We start from the raw sequence: 23,417 nt of genomic DNA, 5'->3' as shown, positions 1-23,417 counted from the left end.
ATAAATATTATCCAACGAGAAATAAGATAAATAATCGAATTGATGTCGAATCGATATCAATACGATGATTTCAACATCAATTTGATGTCAATTCGACGTTTAATTGACGTTTAATTGACATTTCTTGTTGGGTAATTAACAATTTATTCATAAAGAATAAAATAAACTGTATTTCTTAAAATTATATATACCAAAAAGATGTGTATTAATTATAGAAAATTTATATAAAAGTTGTATTGTTTGGATGCTCAAAAAGTATTCATACAGTCGAGAAATTTAGCTTCTAAAATCAAGAATACATGCGAAGTTCGTTTGTTTATGTTAGAACAGAATGTATTCATTGCATAAAATTGCTAATTAATGTTTATTTTCTACAAATGAGACTGTTTTTTATAAAAAATTTCCTTGTACCAATACTTTTTGTTCTCACTGTATATAGACACAATGCTGCTGCGAATTGTCAGAAATAATGTAAAACTCTTCTAAAGCGAACGGAATATAGAATAAGAACAGTTCAGTTGAACAAAGTTGGACCACAAATCAGTTACAGCGCACGTTTCCTGGCAAGTAAAATTTTCCAGTTAATCTATTTAATATATCTAATCATTCTCGTGCGTTTTCGTCGTTATATAAAGGCATAATTTCTCCGATGTAAGTGCATGTTGGACTTTACATAAGACCCCGTAACACTTGGACCGTCTTATCATAATAGAGATCTTATGCATTTGTGTAGTACACAAAAGCACTCCTGCTGCTGAACAAATTTAGGTAAACGAATGCTGCAACAGGCCGTCTGACCTTCTCGTGTTCACATTTCAATAAATCAGCACGCGGGACGTATGTCATCAAACGTATCTTCTCTCGCTCTAAAGAGAAGAAGGATCGATTTCTTCTCTCTAATAAAAATGCTTATGAAATTTTTTCTGGATTATAATCGATAGAAATTTTAGAAGTACTTGCAAATTAAGTTTCAGGAGAGCAAATATATATAATTATAAATCTATTTTTTATACAATAATATTATCAATAATCACGCGTGTTTCAAGATTGAGAAAAATAATAAAATTTTTTTGATAAATATTAAATAAATTTTAATTTAATAAAAAATTTTATTCAAGCATTATCTTTTTATTTTAATATATTTAACGTCGAGTATTATAAAGTTGCAATAAATAACAAAATATTTTATTGATGTTTTTATACAGAAAAATATGTTTCACGTATAAAAAGAGAATTTTTAAATATTTGAACTCTAATGTAATTTCTGGTAAGGGTGAATCGCAATCAATAAATCACGTTCCAATAATGAGAAATATCGGTTCATCATGAATTTGATATTTTCTTTTGTCTACGGTTTACATACGTTAAATTCTACATATTTTTCCATCATGTCATTATTTTAATGGTACATTGCTGTTTGTAAATCTCACAAATCCGATTATTTACCAGTGCTTCCACATTTACGTAAAACATATTTATTTATATCAATAATATATTAACATTTCGAGTTCATCAGTGTTGTGTATGTACAGTGTACATAACTCATTAGAGACTAATGGTTTGTAAATTTAATATATTTATATATATTCGATTTAATATACAAGATAGAAGGAGAATAAAAAATTAATATTCAGTATAAAAAAATATATGTTTATATATATATATATATCTACTGCTAATTAGATCTTACGAATGTTGTTTTCCGAAATTCGTTTCTATGTTCTAAGCTATATGTATTAGACATTTTGTATTTTGTCAATAGAAAAAGGAAGAGAAATAAACACAATACAGATAAAGTGTAAAAATAATTAATGATACTAATAATTATTATGATAATAAAGTAGATACTAAAGAAAATTGCTCATATATAAGCTGTTATCAGTAAGTTATGCAAAAGTTTATTCCAAACAGGTGCGAAATTAATCCTTTCGCACGTACGTCACGGTAAACTTAATTCCTCTACTGTGTACGTAATAACTCATTCTAGTGGATCCATTAAATTAGTTGCGTACGAACTGCTGCCGCATAGAATTCGATTTCTTGGTGAAATAAATAAACTTGCCGATAAAGTCTTCTAAAACATTACTTTTATAATATCAAATAGTTATTTATAAGAACACGTTTGCAAAAAGGAAATATATTATCTTAGGAATTCATTATCTCAATGAAAATAGCTTAATAATAAGCTTATTAATATTTTAAGCATGTATATTATAAAGATAATTCCAGAAGGTATATTTTAAGTCTAAAATGCAAAGGGAAAATTTTAAAACACTCTTGCTTTTTAGTTCACTCGCTGCTAATGACGCTTGTATCTTTGATATTTTTTGTTATTATGTTAATACTACTAGCTTTTTCTTTTATGTGAAGTCTTAATGCTATATTTCTGCTGGAATTTAAATTAAAATTTTGAAAATCACTTTGCTATAATTATAATATTAGTTTTAATAATCCTTCGTTACAAAGCTATACATTTTCAGGTCAATGAAAACTAAAACTTTTTACAAAAATATCGGACAGAGAGTCCGACATCTCATATTTTTTTTATATTACTTTGCTTTGCCACTAAGGTATTAAATATAAATTAAGAAAGACTAAACACAAGAATTTAAACATCGAATATAGCGCGGGTCAATACGTATCATGGAAATATATCTGCGCATAGAATGGGATTATCATTGTACTGGTGATAAACGAAACATACGACCTCGTTTAATTTTTAACTCGTGAGTATTCGCGATGACGTATTGCCTACTTCAAGAATAATATTGTACCACACAGTCATTAAATGCAACGTTTCATAAATAATATTATCGATTTTTATTTTCGTGGTCCTCGTCTATTATACTATATTATTTATACTGTAATATCGTTTTTAAATTAAAAAAATTGTAACGTTTAAAGAAGAATAAGAATATCTCATCTTTAAATTTTCATAATTTAAAACCCATTGCAAAAGAATTTTTTTTATCACAAAATAAATATTTTATACAATACATATACAATATGTTTCATTATCCTTTTCAATATAAATAATTGGTACGTTACTTATATACGGAATCTAAAAAATTCATTCGATCGTTATGGCAAATTGCATCATTAACAAATTAAATAAGGTAAATTGAGAGACTTTACTGATCAATAAATATAAAAAATTAATAAAAGAGAAGAAAGCCGTTTTTTATCACAACGAGCTTTAGTGCTTAGTAATATATTTATATGTGAATATACAAACACGATTATCAGTATAGATTGTGCGCCGACGGTTTGTCGAGCTTGAAATGTAATCATAAGCTAAAATAATAAAATTTCATAATTATATAAATTAATTGGGTATTGATTTCATAAAAAATTAAACATGAAGAATGTCTTAAATTGTCTTTGATTGATTATTTTGAAATATTATTTCAAAATAAAATTCATCTTAAAAATTGAAAATTAGTAAACATGATTATAACAGATTCTGTTCAATCTAATTAAAAACGTCATACACATTTAAAAATAAATTCGTAACATTTGTTATATGTCATTTGTTTAAATGTATTATGCGACGTATTTGACGAACACTCACAGGTTAAGCAAAAGAAAATTGTCGTTTCAAGGAAAAGCGGGATATACCTGTCGTCATAATTCCTGTGCCGCAAAAAGAGGTAAAAATTCTCATTTAATATAAAGTCCTCTTTGAATTGACGCGAATATCGATTTGATAAATCCTCTATCTCATCCAGTTTGATATGCCTATAAATCTGTTTCTAAACCTTCTACTCTATTGTGATTCATCTGCAGTCTGCACGTTTCGGTGCATCTATCGATCTGATAAAAGCAAACACATTCAGACCGCAAATGTGTTCCTATAATGCGACTCTAATTATTTTCTTAGGCACGTTTCGCTCAAATATACCACGTGTGATTCACGCACGCGTGTCAAATTAAAGGCTCTATAAACTTATTTCGTGTTAAAAGACAAATCCGTGCAGCCGAACTTGAAATCTTTTTTCTTGAATAATTTTATTAATTAATCCATATCTTCACTTCAATTAATTCATATCTTCACCTATAAACGAATTTAATTCTAGCTATTCAACGATAGGAATTTTGTCCATTATTAAAAAATGTCATTAAAAAGAATTGCACACTGGAAAAAAAGTTTGGTTACATTAATTCTGGTTGAAAATGAACGAATCAGAATTTTCTAATTTAACTTGTTACAACTTTAGTTGAGATGAACAAAATTCTGATTGATATGATCAGAACCTTCTAATTCGTTTATTTCAAAATCAGAAATTTTTCTTAGTGCGTTTTCTCTATAACACGTTTCTCTAATATTAAACTTTAAAGCTGTATCTTTAAATCTTTGTCTACCTAAGTAGCAAGGTGACATTATTTGTCAAAATGTCAAAGTGACGACGAATAATGTCAGCTTGTTACTAGTCATTTGCATCAATTTAAAATTGAATAATAGTCAATCTAACTGGGTTTAAGTTGCGCAATAATAAAAATAATGTTATACCATACATTAAATCTTGAGATTAAAGAGAAGAAAATTTTAAAGGCGCAAATAAAGATAGATCCAAGTATGAAAATGACTAAGAAAGAGATAACAACTTGATCACTAACATTTACAGAATGATATACATGCACGTATAATCTTTCATTCTTGTCGAGTCTGTATATAAAGTTTAAATTCAGATTGATAAGCGTGTACCAGTTAAATAAATTCGTTTCTGAACATGAATACGCGGTTATATTCAGAGAACATTTAGATGTTTTCGGCGATTAAAGGAAATTAGCGATGGCGTGTAATATGCGTGCTATTGTATTAAACGAAATCAGGCACGAGACCAGGCACACGCGTGTCACGCACAACCCGACCTGCTTGCTATCCTCTCGACCCTTTCTCAACAGTACAAGCGTCGATATATCTGACACAGATTGTAACATTTCGCACGTTGCCGTTGTTAAACTTTTTATACATATACACTATCCCAGATTCGATAAGCCTAAATGTCTGCAATGCGGCATTTTGTCGCGATTCGCGAACATCTAACAATAAGTATGTCAGCAATTCAGCTGCATCGGTGTGCGAGAGAAAGAAAAGTTCAAAAGAGAGACGTAGATTTTCGAGCGAAAAATGATGTTATTCTTCGATTATCAACAGAACAAATATTGAATATGATAATTTAATTCCATATATGGATTGTCGACTTTTATTTCTATGGATAAGTAAATTTTTCTTGCTGCGCGAACGATAAAATTCGCGCACTCGTTGTTGAACACAACATAGAAAGACTTATGCGCGAGATACGAGAACCATTCGTTTAAGTTTATAAAAGACTAACTTTGAAGTTGAAAAAGATTCGTGTCGATATTATTTGATAACAATTTCTGTGAATAATTTCCTCGTTTTCGAAAAAGACTATAGTAATAAGAATACCTATAGGTATTATGACGAATGCAATCAGACATATGGTATACGGTTTATTGAGAAATTTCCATTTCTCTCGAAAGGACCTGATACCCGATAGAACGCGAGAGAGACTGGTGTTTTTATTCGGATGCTGTCTGTGAAATAAAAATCTGAACCTTTCCGCGCGCGACTCGCAATATCGGAATCACTGGAACGCACCTGGCGTCGGTTGGCTTGTACGTGACGTCGTATTTCTCGACCTGCTCGACCTGGCTGGTGCTCCAAGACACGCGCACAGACGTCGGGTTCAGGAACATCACCGTTATGTTTTCCGGGACGCCGGGAATGCCTGTCACCGAGCCTGCGAACAATCAATATGGAGTACCGGTCGTTATACGGTAATATCCGCTTGTCGAGATACTGGTTATACTAAAACTGCCGTTTCGTTTGATTATGAGTCCGTCGATCAAAGCAATCGAATTCTTCCTTAGAGAAAATTTCATTCAATCGTAACTTTTCTTAGCTTCCACTGTAAATATCTTTAAAACTGCTTATATTAAGATTTTTAAATTTCTTCTCAAATAAAATTTCCATTGTCTACTTTTGCAGATTTTATTCCAAAGAACCTATTTTTCTTTCCCTTTATTCCCTCATAAAATATTTTGTAACGCTTTCCACTATTTTCGCGCTTACCTACAAATCCAGCTCCTTGAAGGATTAGTATTGTGGCCCAAAGGACCATGCCGCCAGGATGGCGGGCCGGAGGTGGACCGCGTCTCCTTCCGCACACGTGTCCGTCTCCACTTCTGCTTCTTATTATAGCCGTGCGTCTTTACCGTGCAAAAGCAAGACGTCAGTCTGCGCACACTGTAAAAACAAAATATGTACAATTACATAAATATGTGTAAAATTACACAATTTATAATGGAAAACATTAAATTGTTCGTTTTTACAAAAATTAGTACTTTTACCTTTAATTGTATCAATATATCTTTATAGACGAGTAATTACAATAACAATAGCATATTTTATAGTTTCTATATAAATGTACAAATCTTTGTAAAATTATATGACATAATATATATATAATGATAATATATCATATATATTAGATTTGCATTTTTATGTTTGTGCATCAATAACATAGATTAAGAAATATTATATGTTATTTGTTGACAAATTAATAAATTAAATATTTCTATATAAAGAGTGCTTTCCATTGAGTGACACAAGTCGTTACAAACTCACAAACATATTATTCTATCTTGGCATTCAGAGAGTAACAAAGATAGAATGACACTTATGTCGACTTGTGTCACCAAATAGAAACTATCCAAACTTAACACTTTGCGGTTTGCCGACGGCACAGTACCGTCGCACGAATTTCAACGTTCCGGACCGGAATTGTTTGTCAATAACATAGTGCCGTCGCATAAAAACATCGATCTTATCGACATAATGTACATCATTTATCATTACTGCATGCAATTGTTATAGATAAAATATAAGCAAAATGTTGCTTGGCAATTTTCACAAAAATTATTATTATATATATAATTAAATAGTACGTGTTAAAAAATGTGCGATCCAGTTCGTATCATACAGCCATAATTTGTTACAGTCGAATGGTGTAACTATGTAATATATGTACACGCAATTCGCAAAGTGTTGAACTGTAAATTTACTTTTGCAAATTGTATAATTATTATAAAGAAGATAATTTTATTTATAAGTTGTGATTTTATTTCACGTGTGTGTAAATATACATCTTTAATAGTGGGTCCCAAAATTATTCACTATAACTGTTATAATATTATATTACGCTGTAACTTTTTACAGTGCATACAAATAAACTCAAATTTAATTGAGGCTCTACAAAAGAATTTGTTTTTCAGAATCCATAATAAAAATAATAAAATATAAAACACTGTTATCCAAGTTGGCTCAAAATTAAATGAAAATTCTCTTTAAGTTATAAATCCTTCAGTTTTCATTGTACTTTAATTATGTCTTGATTTATATTTCTATAATAGGTTGATAGATGCAAACTTTACAAAAGTAAGAAGAGAGTTTCTCAAAAGCACAGTACGAAGTTCATTACCTGTACATGCACCTTTTCGAGCGTTCCGTGTCTTCTATCCTCCTTTGCCGTGCTGCATCCTTCCTCTCGGGCTACGTCATAACAATGATAGCGCGAGATTACCACTGCACAGTGCATTATTCAGCCTTGCGTTTCATTTGCCGATTGTATTCCCGATGATCCATTTGCGAGCTCATGCTAGATTACAGCTGTAATAATGGACATACCGTTAATTCAAACCGAATAAATTTATATGTCCCTGAAATCATTATATTACGTTTCGAATTAACAATTGCCGCTATAATCAGCGGATATTATTATTTGCCTAGAGCAAAATGATTTGTTTCGGATATTTAAAAAATCCACTGGAAAAACAATGAAATCGATAGAAACGCGCAATAACATTTCAATGTTATATCTAATTAATGTAATTCAATGAAATATAACTTACACATGAAGAGAATTTTGTTGAAATATCTAAAAATTTATTTAAATCATACAAATCTGAAAATAATTTTGTTAAAACAATAAAATATTATGTAGGAAACTCAAACATATAATTAGTAATGCTGCAAAAAGTTTTGACATTCTAGCAAATCAGCTCGAGCGTTTTACATAATTATTGTGATAGTCTAACAAAAAAAAAAATTATTTTTACGTCTGAAAATTTTTAAACATTTCAGCAAAACGGTTCTTTTTATTTATTAAATAATTTTATTAAATAATTTCACATAATCCATTTCGTCTTGACAAATCATTAAAATATCATCTAAAAGCTGTTTAAAAATTTCAACAACTAAAGTACCGCAACGGCCAACGCGTAATTCCATAAAAATAATATAAACAATTATTCCTCGATTGCAATTAATTGTGTCTGACTGCGATTAAGACATTGCCCGTTTTGCGCACTCGCGGGCATCTCACTCACGGTATTCAAATCGAATTGGGGCACGGAGTACACATCCCACAAAGCCTCGCGTGGCTGATAAGAATCGCGTGGCCGATAAAAGGACCGAGCGCGGATCAGGTGTCCCAGCAATTTGCGCGGCTGTCTTGTACGAGTCGTCGAGCACGGCGGTGCCGTGCTGACCTTTCCTCCGGATTGCGTGGCCGCGGTATACCGCTGCTGCGGTACCGGGTGCCGTGCCAACGAAAATACAACAGACAAAGCCGCGTCCGGCGGCGCCCTCGGTGAGCCTCGGGCTTACGAACAACAAATGGAGCTTGTGGTTTACATTGGACCGCCTTTATACTTCGGCGCGTTCTACGAGCGTGTTCCGCAACGGCCAAGCGCGCTCTCAGTGGCGTAAAGTCATGGGAGAAGAGCTTGTTAGACGTGACTCTCCACCATCCCCCGTCTTCGCTTCCGACGAGAGATTTTTGGAGGAAGCGAAACACGCCTGCGATATGAAGTGTGCGATAAACCGTTATCTCTTGACTGGGGCTGAAACCTTCTCCGAGTGGCAACAGCGATAAATTTCTGATGAACGATATTATGAAAATCATTTTCACAGATTTTTTTTTGCGTTTAAATTTTTAATTTAGAAGTTGCATGATTCTAAGGTGCTTAATAATTACACTGAGAAAAATGTACTAAATTTTAATAAACATTTTTTAGTAGGATTAATTTAACATTTACTTTTACTGTAAATAAATATTAACTAAATAAAAAATGATAGTTAAATTAATGGTTCTTGTACCAAATAAATATGTCCATATTTAATAAATATTTGGCTTGTACTATTCAAACAAGTATTTATTAAAATATATTATATTTTTTCTTAGCGTACGATAATATTATGATATGCTGTATTTGTGCGTAAGTTATTTTTGTATTGATGATGTTAAACAGATAAATCTTATTTTATACGAGGAACAAAATATTGAGAAAATTGTGTTCTGATGTGGAAAAGGATTTATTTAGCAGAACTGATTGTTATAGCCGATGACTAATTATTAATAATATAATGAAAAATTCAGATAACGTGATTCTATTTTGATGCGAATCGCGTTCTATTATTAAATAATTTCTGTTATGTAATTATTATTTATTTTAATTATTATGTTATAATACATGTTTCATAATTACGTGTTTTATGACATTATATGGAACACACCGTGTTCCGCTTTATCACGCTTCAATTATTTATTTTGCGATTTTTAACTCTGACATTGAGGTCCACCTACGTTCGCGCCATTGAATGCAACGACTTACATGCTGTGAAAAATATTTTCATCGGACGGAGAATGGTCGGGCTTTCCCTTTCAAGTCTTTTATGAGCATCCAAGCATTTTGCTGTGCCTGATAGAGCAAAGCTTTACTGTTTAGGAAAGAAAATCGTTATTCTCTGTGACAATACGTTATTACCAGCCAAGCGACACAAACGTTTAATCCGTCGATTAAACAAAATTAATATTTCTAATAAAAAAAAGACAGCAGAATTTTAAAAGTTCAATCGAATGAACTTGTTAAATTTTCAAAAACCGCTATCAAAATGTAAGCTCCAAAAATATTGCAATTGGTTCAATGTCGTTTCCGATAAAAATATAGTGCGCGTAATTGCCCTCCTGTGTATGATTTACGTAGAATGTGACGTCGGACTGGAACGATAATATCTTTTTATGTACTAGACTAGAATAATAATGAAAAAAACTAGGGCACCTGTAAATCTTCATGATCATAAAGAATAGGAAAAATAAACGTAAGATAATTGAAGTGTTATCTCGTAAACAAAGCGAACATTTTGAAAGAAGAAAGGAAGTATTGTAAACAAAAAGCGTATTAAATATTTCCAAACAATATTTCTATTAATAAACATTTTAATAACATTCGTGTTGTGAATATTTATTTTATTCCATTGTGTTACGAATTTTTGAACTTAACGATTTTGATAAATTAAATATATTTAATAAATATAATAATAAATATAAATAAAATGTATTTTTAGAGCATTGCAATATTGAATATATATATTTAAACTTTTAATTAAAGTTTTTAATAAAAGCTCGCAAAGATAAAACAAATTTAAGAGACAAGTTAGATAGTCCGTAAATACTTGAGAAAAGAATACGTCCTCGAAAATTGGGATCATCCGTCAACCCGTCTGTCGCACGTTTGTTACTCGTATATCATAACCGAAAACCGGCGTCTTATAAGAAATAATGGCCTACTGAGTGACATTTGATTTTCCTTATTATGTTTTATATCTTAAGATACGTGAAAACAAATTGCGTGAACATCGCGCGGCCATAAATTTTGAGCTGCCTTGTGATAAAAGGCACTTAAAGTTATATTTACGTTGAATATACTTGGGCACATGCACGTACTAAATTGCAACGTGTACTCTGCATTGCGGTAAGGGTACTTGCGATTTGCGATCGAATCGCGAAAATACGGCGCGTTTAATTAAAATTCATAAAAATTTCTCTTGATATAAAAGCAATCTTTCGTATCACGGGAAACTGTGTTGACATATTTTCGAGTGTACATCTTGCCTCGCTTTAATAAAGATACTGTCAAATATGCGAAGAACAGCCTCAGAAGTTTAAATATTTCATTATTTATTTTCATAGTTAGGCAAGTATTATCATTTTTTTTCTTTAAAACATCTATTCATGAAAAATGTTCAAAGTGATAAAAGTACGTCAATCTTTATTGATTAAAGTAGACAGGAAATATGGGCTAAAACCGCTTTCCTTCAATATGGGAAACTTTTGTAGAATATTGTGCAGTTATTGTTTTATCTTTTTTTTTTGCAACTGCTTTAATAAGACATAATGAATTGGATGGATTTAATAGTCGGGCGGTACATTTTCAGATGCGAAACGATCTCGTTGACGATGCGAATTGTGGATTCTGCAATCTTTTAAAAGCGATCACTTTGCGGTCATTCATCTTGCAGCTGCTATTTCGAGAGAGCTTGCAAGACATCGACCACACGCGACAAGTTCGACGACTTTTCTCCCTTCCTCCCTTCTCTTCTGGCTCCTCCTCTTTCTTCCGACTTGGCCGGATGACGAGCGCTTTGCGCGTTGCATAACATACTGTATAAATTTCCATCTGTAATTAGTTGGATTATGCATACACTGACCCCGTAATAGTAGGGAAAAAAACCCCTGTTTTAAATCTCTCTCTCTCTCTCTCTCTCTCTCTCTCTCTCTCTCTCTTTGAACATTCAGATTTATGTCAATTTTGGAATATCTCGGAAAGATATACCTCTATAATATAGCTCAACGTGTAAGCCTGCGATTCTACGGCGACGTTTAAAAATGTGTGTCATGGAAGTTTAAATATCTCGAACGAACGTTTACAGTATATGTGATGAATGCAAAACTCTAACACAAAATATCAAAAAGTGATACAAATTTTTTACTTACATTATAATTTACTAAATAAATACTTAAATATCTCAATTAATTTATTATAAAAGGGCCTGTTTCACCAATTCTAATTAACGCTAATCGATGCTCAATCATCACGATTGCCAATGTGAGAAACACAGACTAGAAGAGGAAGACAAAGGAGACGGTCTGACACATTAAACTGCTGTTTGCACTTCTACGAGTTGATTGTCGATTAATTTAATCAAAAGTTGATGAAAGAGATCCTCCAAGAAAAAACGTGTATTATCATTACTAACAGTTTAATTGTGATTTAAGTTAATGACAGATTACACGTGCATGAAGTAAATGCAAAAACAAAAATGAATAAAATATTCTTATTTATATATTTTATAACATGTTTAATTATGTAATGATAATGAGACAAATATACATTTTATATGTTTATCCAACTCAATAAAACCAATTAAAATTTAATTAAAAAAGTTCGAAATAAATATGAGACATTTTATTATTTTATTGTTATTACATTGGATTTAAATGAAACCCTTTTAGATAGCTGTTAAACAATTCGCTGTTCAAGGATTAAAGGTATTAAAATTGTGAATCACGTAAATAAAGCAGCGAAATGATTGCCTACGATTTTTGTGGCGTTAAATTCGAACAAGAAAAATTAAAAAAAAAACAGAAAATAATACATATGTAGATTTCATGACAGTAAATGGAATTATAGGTAAAAGGAGAGAGAAAAACAGAAAGACAAACCAACACAAAGGTATGTTAACCAAAAGAAAATTCGCCGTCCTAAAAGATTACGCAATTCCTGTATGTTGCATTGTACAGGACGGATCGATAATTGCTAGCTTCTTTTTTCTCTTATAATTTTTTTCAAGCATTTCGTCCATCTTATCGGCATTCTTTATGTGCTCTACTATATTTATACGCGATAATAGACTCAACGGATGGTGGTTAGCGCGATGCCGTTATAAATAGATGAGTGACTGTTGCTTGCTCAGTATGGCGAGAGAAAAATAAACGTCCGCGTTACCAAGTGATTTTCGTGCCTTCGTTGTAAACGATGTAATATAAAATGCGCATGGTGATATCCAGTAATACTTTTAATTCCGCAGAACGCTAACCTTGCGCGAAATCGAGTTTACCGCGAAAAATTAAGCGACGGGCGTTCTTATGTTTTTTTATCAAATTATTTTAATTAAATAATATCGATACTACGTCGCCTCTATAATTTTTCGCTAACTGAACAATTTTGGAATTGTATAATAATGATAAATTACGTTGATATGTGTTTATTGATATAAAACTACTTTGTCATTAAAGTTCTCGGTTATTAAAATCAAATTATGGATATACAACAATAAATGTCATTAGACCGTGAATACATTTTAGTGCTTAAATAAATGTTTTATATATCTACATAGTTCTGTAAATTGCGCATCAAATTAAATAATTTTCGGCCTTGAAACATATACATTAAAAAATTATTGCTGAGTTGTTATACAGATATAATGCCTAAATTAAGGTCTACTCAAACGAAAATAATGTGTGTGCTTTGCTTCTCCTTTAACTTGAGTTGCTTGCCAATTATAGTTAGCATACTCCAGACGGTTATAGCCGCCGACGTTTCTCTAATTTGACGTCGTTTCATATTTACTGATATACTTATATGAATGACTAATAGAGAAAAGTATAATACAAAATACTTTGTAAGAACATCAACAGAAGCCTAATTTTTCTATTATTCCTAAAACATATTTCATACTGTTCTTTAATATTTCATGAACAATCAAATTTTCAGCAAATTCTAATGTAAACTATTTTTCTTCTGAATAACATAGTTAGAGTTTACTTTGCATAATAACTTTTGTAAAACTGCTGCGTTTGCTTGTATAAGAATATGAAAATTTTAATGACAGAATGTTTGAACAATTTCAAACTAATTCTTTTTTAATCAGCAGTATCAAATTAATAGCTTTTGAGAAATTAACACGGAAAACATTTTACGAATTAAGCTTCTTGTTTATTGTATAGGATATCCCAAATTAATAACACCCTTTCTTTCTCTTTATTGATATTTCAATATTTAAAAAAATTTAATTTATTATTTAGACTTTTTGACAATTTTAAGTTAATAATGCCACGATAATTATTATTAAAAATTGTAATAATAGGCAAGCTTGCAATTTTTGTTAAATTTATCTTCAGACTTTCGTCAAAGAATTTATTATTAAAATTATAATAGCAAAAGATATTTGGAAAGCTCCGTGTATATTTTATCGAATGATTTATATACTATTATTGTAGTTGTATAATAAAATAATATTTTCTATTAAAATTATGAAATTTAGTAGTATTTCTATTCTATGAGAGCCATTTATAAACAACATTAATTATCACTAATAAATAATTTTTTTATTAAATTTGCTCTTGTTTATTTATTATAAGTTATCACACTTTTATTTATTTGTCACAATGTTACCACTGAATATAAATTGTGTTTACAATTATGGAAGCAATTATTTTATTAATGTATAGCACATAGCCCTGTGCGGTTTAGTCAAATTATATACTATTTCAATTTGCTGCGAGGTAGGTATTTCTACCTCGCAGCAAATTGCAATAATGCAGCAGTTAATGTGATAAACATATTTCCATGTTACAATCGCAGTTTACCGAATTTAATCAAACTCTGCTACATATTATAGTACCTATATAATTTCTCTAATAATAAAAATATCATATATTGAATATTTATAAAAAATAATATACAAAAATGTTATTTAATGTTTTAAATTGTTGTAAAATATTTTTATGTACAATATTACGTCCTCAATTTTTTCGCAAAACAAAAATAAACTATCAAAATTGAGTGTAAAACAGAGTTCGGCCATAAAGTGCTCCTTAATTCATTTCCTTTTAGTGTCATATTTTTAGTCGTCAAACGCGTCATAATTGCTAAAAATAATTAAAGAATCAATTCATCAAGAAAGTCGAATTCATTAATCATCGAAAATCATCATTTTATAGAACGTGTTTATAGGCGAGCTGCCAAACAAACTTACGGCAAAAGTGTTGTTGTACCAAGAATAGCAAACATAATTTCTACATCGATCGCGAAATATCGCAACGTAATATTCAGCGCACGGCAATTTCGCGGCAATGCTGTCGAATGAAAAACGTAATGATTCAACATTTTACGATTAATCCTAGTAATGACACAACTTTCCGTGCAACGTGACGACCAATGGCAACTGTGACAGCAAAACCTAATTTTCGGAAATTTCAGGTAAACGCTAATGATGTTTCTGCATGCAAAGTTGTTAATATGATTGCTTCATAAGTTTTCCTAATGGTCATATTCTTCGTATGCTACGTGAATAATGTAACGGTGGTTGGAACTAGATGCGACATATGTGTAGCGAGGCATTTTATCCTTATAAACTTTCATAGTAATGAATTGCATAATTCATGTGTATTATAATAAATCAGAAAAGAATGTCATACTGTTTAATTTGGTTATTATGCTTTAGTTTATGAGAATATTATTTTAGTATAAATTCTCTTTCTTAATGTGGGGTGTATTTCATATTATATAATATAATTATTATACATAAATATTTATTCTTAATTTAAAAACGTATTATTTTAAATTTTAAACACTTTTTTATATATTAAAATTGTTTTTTCCTAGATTGCTTAACTCACAACATAAATAGATTAAAACTTGTTTGTGTGTATCAATTCATCATTTGATTAAATTTCTAATAATGATAAATCAGAAAGTCGATTAATTACATTAGTTTAATTTTCTGTTCGTTCATTATTTTCGTGAATAAAAAAAAGCTGCTTCCGTATTCCATCAAAAATCAATAGAGAGTCTTATTATCGATAATAAGAATTATAATAAAAGATAATTTTAACGGATTTTTTTCGCTTCGTTTTTCATGGAGTCAATAGACATCTTAATTAATTAATGGCATCTTTTAATGATTCAAAATTTAATAACACCAAACATTGTAATTTATTCAAATATTGCAAGACTGAATGCTTCTTGGATTCTGCATTGTGCATTCGTAGAATTCGCTCATAGAATTCAGTCTGTAGAATGTTCTCAACTTTCAGTACTGTAGTACACCCCTCTTTCATTACAGTGAGGATTTGCAACACATTTGCGTCGCGGAAGGTTTCATAACATATTCAACGTTTGCGTGAAAACGCGATGTCGAATTGAAGACTGCTTCAATTTATTCGAGATCGTCTTCTCGCTTTACGTACGAAGGCTTTAAATCCACCCTCTCGAAATTTTCCTTAACGTCGAAATTCTGGCAATAATATTACATAGAAGACTGTTGAGAGGATTATGAAAGGATCACGAGTAATTAAAGTAATATTCGTAGTTTCACTTTCGTCCATAATTCTGGGACGATGGAAGGCACATTTTTCCTTTGAGAAATACGAAAGTCGATCCTACTTACCTATATATTTTCGCAATTCACGATTGAAAATTTTCTTAGTGTACTTCTTTTATTTCAAACGATGCTAAAAATAGAAAATATTCTCGTGTAAACGAGATATCGAAACGAGATAAAAGGAACTCGGAATCCAAGAATCGTAAAATGAAATGTCGGCGTACGATTCACTTTCACGACATCCCATTCCCGCTATGGACATCATACGTATAACGTATTCTCTTTAGATTCCATTATTCATATCCGTTTCAAAGCAGCTCCTCGTAAAGTCAATTGCGTACACGCATTTATAAATACGATGTCCCGCTTCGACGTTTGTGCCTAGTGACAGTTACGATCAACAGTGATTATTCATTCCGCACGCGTGCTCGCACGATAGCGAGAAAGTATTTTGGGACTAGTATTTTCGACGTCGCACGAATTCAACACGGACTTGATTACAAGTGGAGCTTCCAACAACAAGTTTCTACTTCGTTTGTCTCCTAAGGACTATTAGAAAGAACTAATATATATGTATATTAATTTGTAAAGGTTTTAAGTAATAAACACACACTAACAAACAATGATAACATTAATCCTCTGGGTCTCTGACATTAAAATCTACAACAGTCATTTGTCTGTGAGAGCCCTATTTAATTTAACTAATGCCCGTTTCTACCAATGTAGATTAATTTTAATCTCCGTTCAACTAACTCTTCATCTTTTTCTAATGCCTCGAATTAGAAAAAGATGAAAGGTAAGATGAACCGAGACTAAAATTAATCTACATTAGTAGGAACAGGCATAAAAGGCACTTAACCCTTCGGTGTTGACTTTTGTCCAATATACTTTCATTGTTTATGATTTTTCTATTAATAAATATACATAAATTAATTTGGTACCATTACATTCCTTAATATCTAGCGATTCGATTGAAAATAATTCTTTATAATATTTTCATTTTTATGAAAGTTATAAACAATCAAATTGGATTGGCTATGTCATATCCAAGTGTATTTTTCCTGTAGTGTTGTATAGGAAAAGTTAATTCTAAGAAATTAAAATGACATAATTCGTATAAAAAAGAATGTGTATGTAAATACTATGTTTATTTTAATAACAATAATTCAAATTTGCAGATGTAACACAAAGGATTGAATGAGTTCAATATACCCACTGTCTATAACTTCGGAAGGTTAATACTCCGCTTCGTTCCTTTAATACGTAACGGTAAAGAATGATTAAAAAGAGAGAGAAAAAGAAAACTTATATATTATGAATAGTACTTCTTATATATGAATTTCAAGGAAGTTGTATTCGTTTTAAAAGGTATATGCTTTAGGCGGTAGCGTTGTTATAAATTTTTTCGAGACGTTAATGTGTTTCTTCTGCGAAAGTAAACGAGGCGTATTAGTTAAAGCGCGCGCGTTAACCCAGAAAATAACGCAGGTGAAGAAGGATGGCGATTAAACGGACGTGCTGGGGACGTCGGGGATGCGATTAATATTCATTCGCACGGCCTTTAATGTTTTTGTTTTTCAAACGATCTCGTTTTATGTGCTTGCCATCAGTAATTAGCTTGCTCCGTACAAGATGATAAATCAACCTGCTAACGGATAATCCCTCGAGACGAACCGCTCCTTACGTCACGCATTCGCAAATCTACGTCTACATTTAATCTTGTGAAATTAAATTTTGAAAGAAGAGACTTTAAAACTATTATCTCGTAAGTCGAATGCAAATAGGAAGATAACAGAAGAGAGGAGGAGTGCCTTGTTTCCCAATTTAACTTATCAGACAGAAGTTCCGTTCTTTTCCTTCGCTATTTTCACGTTATCTCGTTCGACATTTGATTTTTTTCTGAATTACGCCACAATAATTCCATGAATCCCGATACACAAATAGCTATTTCTAACAAACATTACATATTGGAGTATATGGTCAGTAAATATCTAAAACGTAATCACACATTTATAGGACCAAAACAAAATAAAAACCCTTATAAAAATACGTCCGGAAATATTTAACTTTTAAGTAAGTAGGTAGTTTAAAGATACTCAACTTGATAAATTGGTGGCTCAGAACATCCCCCAACAATTTAATTTTATAGTTATATTTCTTATCAGTATATTATGTTAAACTTACATTATCCTGATGAGATAGACGAGTATAAAAGTAATGAACTTTAAGACTGCTAGGCACCTAGGCAATACTTTTTATTTTTCTTTTCCAGAACAAGGTTTTAAAGAAAATTATGTCTGTGGCCACCAATCTACTTATAAAGATTAATTGTATCATAGTGTTAAAAGTAATCTTGAACCTTATTATCTAATTGTTTACAATTTTATATATTCACATAATAATCACGTTGTTCTCCACGTACAATTGTCTCAAACAGCTTATTGCATATATTATGTATTAATATTAATAGGATAATTACGGAATTGATTGCAAAAGAAATAACATATACTCGACGATATTCAGCAGATAAAATTTTAAACTGAGAAAAATCGTATAATTTATTACTAATTTTATTAGGTATGATTCCATTGTATGTATTATCCTCACTCTGAAATCCAATTTAATACTGATCAATGTTAAAAATTACTATTTCGAGTGTTTAGTATTCCAGCATTTAATTTTTGGAAAGGTTAAATCAGAATTTACAAAATATACATTGAATTGCGAAAGCTTATCTCAATAGAATGTGAAAAAAGATTTGTTATATTTAAAGTCGAATTTCCCTTTTCAAGCCTATTTTCCCATTGGAAATTGTAGTAATCCTACGCTATTTGTAGCATGAAGGCGATCCTAATGATTGATATGTCGTCCTTTATAATATTCTATACTGAATTGTGAGTTTATCGGTGTAACGTGATTGCCAATTGTATACTGTCCACCACTCGTGTCCTCTCAATCAAAGATTGATCGCCCTTACGTGTGTGACGCGTCGTAATTGCATGTGTCGAACTTCGCAACGTATTCTATATTGGTTGTTACATTTTACGAGTGCTCGTTCGTAGGGAAAAAAAGGAACTGGTGGTGAGAGCAAACGAGAGTCAGTCCAGGAAGGGCGAGCTTTACGAGGATGGAAGTCGGATTTATCAGACGATGCATTAACTGGTAAAGCTTTCAGCCAATACGATATAAACGTTACGATAAAGCAATTTTGAATAAAAATCGCTTAGAATTCTTCAACGTTGTCAATTCTTCAATTTCAACGGTTAAATTTTAAAGCGTCTTATTTAAAGTACGTCTTATTTAAAGAATATAAATAAACCTCCGCTTTAGAGGAAAACCTAAATTTTTTTATATCTACAATTTAAACTTTATAGTACTAATTGTACAATATTATATCTAAAATTTTCGCTTCGGGTCCAAATAACCCATTGCTATAGTCGAGGGTTAATTTCAAATAATTTAGACTCAGAGGCCTGTCCAATTTGAGCTTCGGAGCCAAAACGCAAAGCCATCGACGTAAAAAAATTCAATGTAAGTAAGATTTTAGAAACTATAAACTGTTAATAAGCATCATTTAGATGCGTATCAACACTTTACAGTCACCAAAACCTTACCCACATTGATTCTTTTTTGCGTCGATGACTGCGTTTTGGCTCCGGAGTTCAAATTTGACAGGCCTGATTTAGCTATACACATTTCGAACTAATTATTTTCTCAATAAAAATAATTACGATGATAATAAATATTTTAATTATAAATAGTAGAAAAAACAAATATTATCATCATCGTGGAATTACAAGAAATAATAAAAGGAAATGCGGAAAATTCAAGGAACTTTGTATATTTCATCTTACTAAAAAAAATTATTACTTTCCCCTTTACATAAAAAAAATCGGATTAAATGATAAATAAACCGAATTTTGCAAGTGAATTAATCACGAAACTCGAAAACAATTTACACGCGCAGTTAATTTAACTATGAAATCTCGCAATCGTAATATTCCTCGATTTTACTCCTACCGTTGTCACGACTGCGAAGGGTTGTGGTGACGATGACGCAAACTGAATGCCGTCCACAGTGACCTCGCAATAGAGAATAAGGGCGCTGTTAACATCGTGCATTTACGTAGACTAACGCGTTGCATTCGAAATCGAAGCATTCGAAAGAAAGAGGGGGGGGGGATGAAAAAGAGAAAGAAAAAAACAAATATAAAAATTTTTCTATATTTATACTGATAGATGGATGGAACAAGACCGAAAGAAAAACTTTAGCAGATCCTATTTCACTTTTAAATCTCGGATAAAATTCTTGTAGTTTACTAAAGAGAAAGTTCAAGGAAACCTTAAGCATCTCTAAGTCCAATGAAAAAATCGTTCGAAGAGATGCTTCCATTGGTCGGATAACGACGCTCCGAGGAGAATCCTAGTAAAAACTTCTGAGAAGCAATTAGAAATTCTCGAGTTTCACATTGAAAATCAAGAGTATAAGGTCGTCTTGCACCCGTGCATTGTTCTTGCAGTTGTATGATAATATGATCTGCTTCCAATTTCGTTCCTTTTACTAACTCCTCAAATTCTTTTTATCATAAAATTACGTGTCTTTGCAAGATTCCATCTCATATTCGTTATATAAGCTACGTGAAATACTAAAAAAGATCTACTAAAGCCAAAGGACTATAATTCACCATTCCCATTTCAATAACAATTTTATCAAGTCATTCAATTAATTTATATTAGCATTTATCAGTTATTTTTATAATTTGTTCCGTAATTACATTATAACTAATAATGCTATCGTTATGATATCCAATTTGTTTTCCTTTTAGCGGAAAAGAATGAAAGTAAAATATAAAGATACATAATTGAACTTTTATGCCATAACATCGATATTTATACAATAAATTATATATATATGTTGAAAATTAAACAATTTTATTAATTAAATTTTAGAGATACAGAATCCTTTAGAAAGTAAATCTTAATATAGAATTTTAACTTTAAAGACTAACAATAAGATATTTAGTATTAAAATTAAAAAATTGCAGGGGATTGTAAGATACAAAATTTCAAACTGTTGTTATATAGAAAATATTGTTATTATTAAAAAATGTTATCTTAACAATTAATGTAAATTTTACGCAATATATCCTATAGTCCAATAATCCATATATTATAGATTATTTAATTAAATTAAAATGTTGAAACGATAAAGGAGCTTTTAAATTATAAGCAATTGAATATGGATAGTAAATTAGATTTTAAATGCAGCTAAATAAACGTTTTATTCTTAAATTTAAGTACGATTTAAGAACCCTTAAGCGGCTTAATTACTTAATATTAAATTCTAAAAATTCATAATAAATGATAATTCTTTAAGAAGTTTTCCTTAGAGAATGATCCTTTTCAAATTTGTTCAACAAGATATCCTGTATCTACAAATGGAACGGAAATGAAACAAGTTATTATGCAAAGATGCATACAGAAATATGAGTGCGCAAAGAGCCAACTTTTTAACGCTTTCGCGAACTTTTCTCGCGGCCTATAGTAGCTCTTGAATGACCGACTTTCGTTTTCCGTAAGCAAAGTGTAAAACTTGTCCCTGTTATGCAGGAGTACTGACGACATGTTTCTCTGGACTGGACGCAAATGTCGAGTACACCGACAGCCCGCTATTCCGTCACCTAGGCGATGACACGTTTCAACACTCGGGGATGCGAACAAATTCCAGTTTCTCTCAGTCATCCCATGTTAACACATGAATGCCCAGAGGCGCTCTTGAATTACAAAGAGTGGCATTGCTACCACGGTGATGTTGCGTTGTGGCAACTACTATAGAGGATCTTCCACTAAGAGACCGATGATGTTATAAGCGCGAGGGTTACCTCGAAAAGAGATCCTATATAATAAAGTAACTACGTGTTTCTCTGAGTTTTTTTTGTAACAAGACCGACTAAAATAGAGCTAAGAAAAATCATGTTCTACATATTTGCGCTACCCTGTCTACAAAATGTTTTATACGTTTAAGGATCATTCTCATTTTAATCACAACTTCTCAGAAAGGATTTATGATAATAAGACAAAAAATATTCTTGATGTATTTAATCTTATCGCAAATAACTGATCTCTCAGAATATATGCGTTACATTACTGGATGTACATGTATGTTTTGTTATCATCTAATTCTACAAGTTGCTTTGCGGTTGTATGTACAAGATGTTTAAGACCTCGGGTTTGCTTTAGATGGTCTTGAAATAAGATTAAGTTTCCGCCGAGAATTGTACACGGCGTGATTAATACTACGTGATTATCCAAGTTTCAATGGTAATTATGGCAAAATCAGTATGTACGCGTGTGAAGCACAATGAACGAGTCGACGCGACAGGTCTCTATACACGGTAGAAACTGATTGACTGGTCGATTCAGTCTGCATTTCTCTGTGTAAACGTACTAGCGTGGAATTGATTCGTAGAATTGGACGTCATGAAAAAGACTATTGGATTTTCCATGATGGAAGCCGAGGTTTTTTGCCGAATGTAATTATCAAAGGGCGTACAGGCATGGCATGCAGAAAGAGGAGTGCAAGGCTACTCGCACTTCCCTCGTGGATTTCAAGAAGAGAGGGAGGGAGAAGAAAGTTCATTTAAAAAGCACCGTCCCGTTAATTAAAATTTCACTTAAATAATGCACGGTAAAATTATTGCTTTTTATAATAAAATTTCATGGTTTAATAAAAAATATATTTTATAATGCACATAACATATAAATAAGTTGTGTTTATACAATTAATTATACATCATCACAGCATGTATTTATATTTTTTTCGAACAATAGCGGATAATATATTCATTTATCTTATTTATTTTATTTTTGAATTCATATTATAAAAATAAAAAAAATTTGTTATCTTAGCATTTTCATGTATGTATATTTTATGGTTATATCAATATCAAATTCGAATAGGTTATATTCGTACAAATACGTCTTAAAACTGTTTCGATACTGTTTCGAATTCCTCTTTATAATACTGATCACAAGAGAACATTACAAAGTAAATATTCTCTACTAATTTTTTTTCTCTGTGAAAGCATATCAACGATTTTACGTGCAGTATGTTTCAAGCTTCAAATCAAAGAGAAAACAGGTTTTACTCTCGAATATTAAA

At 31.2% G+C, this 23,417-nt stretch overlaps 1 protein-coding gene across 8 annotated transcripts in view; it reads right to left on the bottom strand.

The window, feature by feature from the left end:
• Positions 1-23,417, bottom strand: part of LOC108730630 (uncharacterized) — a 117,666-nt gene that overhangs the window by 36,232 nt on the left and 58,017 nt on the right. For 2 of the 8 annotated variants that reach the window (XM_018460441.1, XM_018460442.1), the window contains exons 1-4: positions 8,416-8,832; positions 7,509-7,696; positions 6,101-6,274; positions 5,627-5,768 (exon numbers count right to left, since the gene is read on the bottom strand). In XM_018460441.1, coding sequence (XP_018315943.1) covers positions 5,627-5,768; positions 6,101-6,149 — 191 coding nt within the window. In that variant the 5' untranslated portion in view covers positions 6,150-6,274; positions 7,509-7,696; positions 8,416-8,832. Of the gene's footprint in view, positions 1-5,626; positions 5,769-6,100; positions 6,275-7,508; positions 7,697-8,415; positions 8,836-23,417 lie in introns of those variants that run through there. The other 6 variants (XM_018460437.1, XM_018460439.1, XM_018460436.1 and 3 more) reach the window with 5 other exon arrangements.

Source organism: Mycetomoellerius zeteki, unplaced genomic scaffold, assembly GCF_001594055.1.
Source record: "Mycetomoellerius zeteki isolate Tzet28-1 unplaced genomic scaffold, Tzet1.0 scaffold94, whole genome shotgun sequence".
Lineage (NCBI taxonomy): Eukaryota > Metazoa > Arthropoda > Insecta > Hymenoptera > Formicidae > Mycetomoellerius > Mycetomoellerius zeteki.
This window is presented reverse-complemented; position numbering and strand designations above follow the sequence as displayed.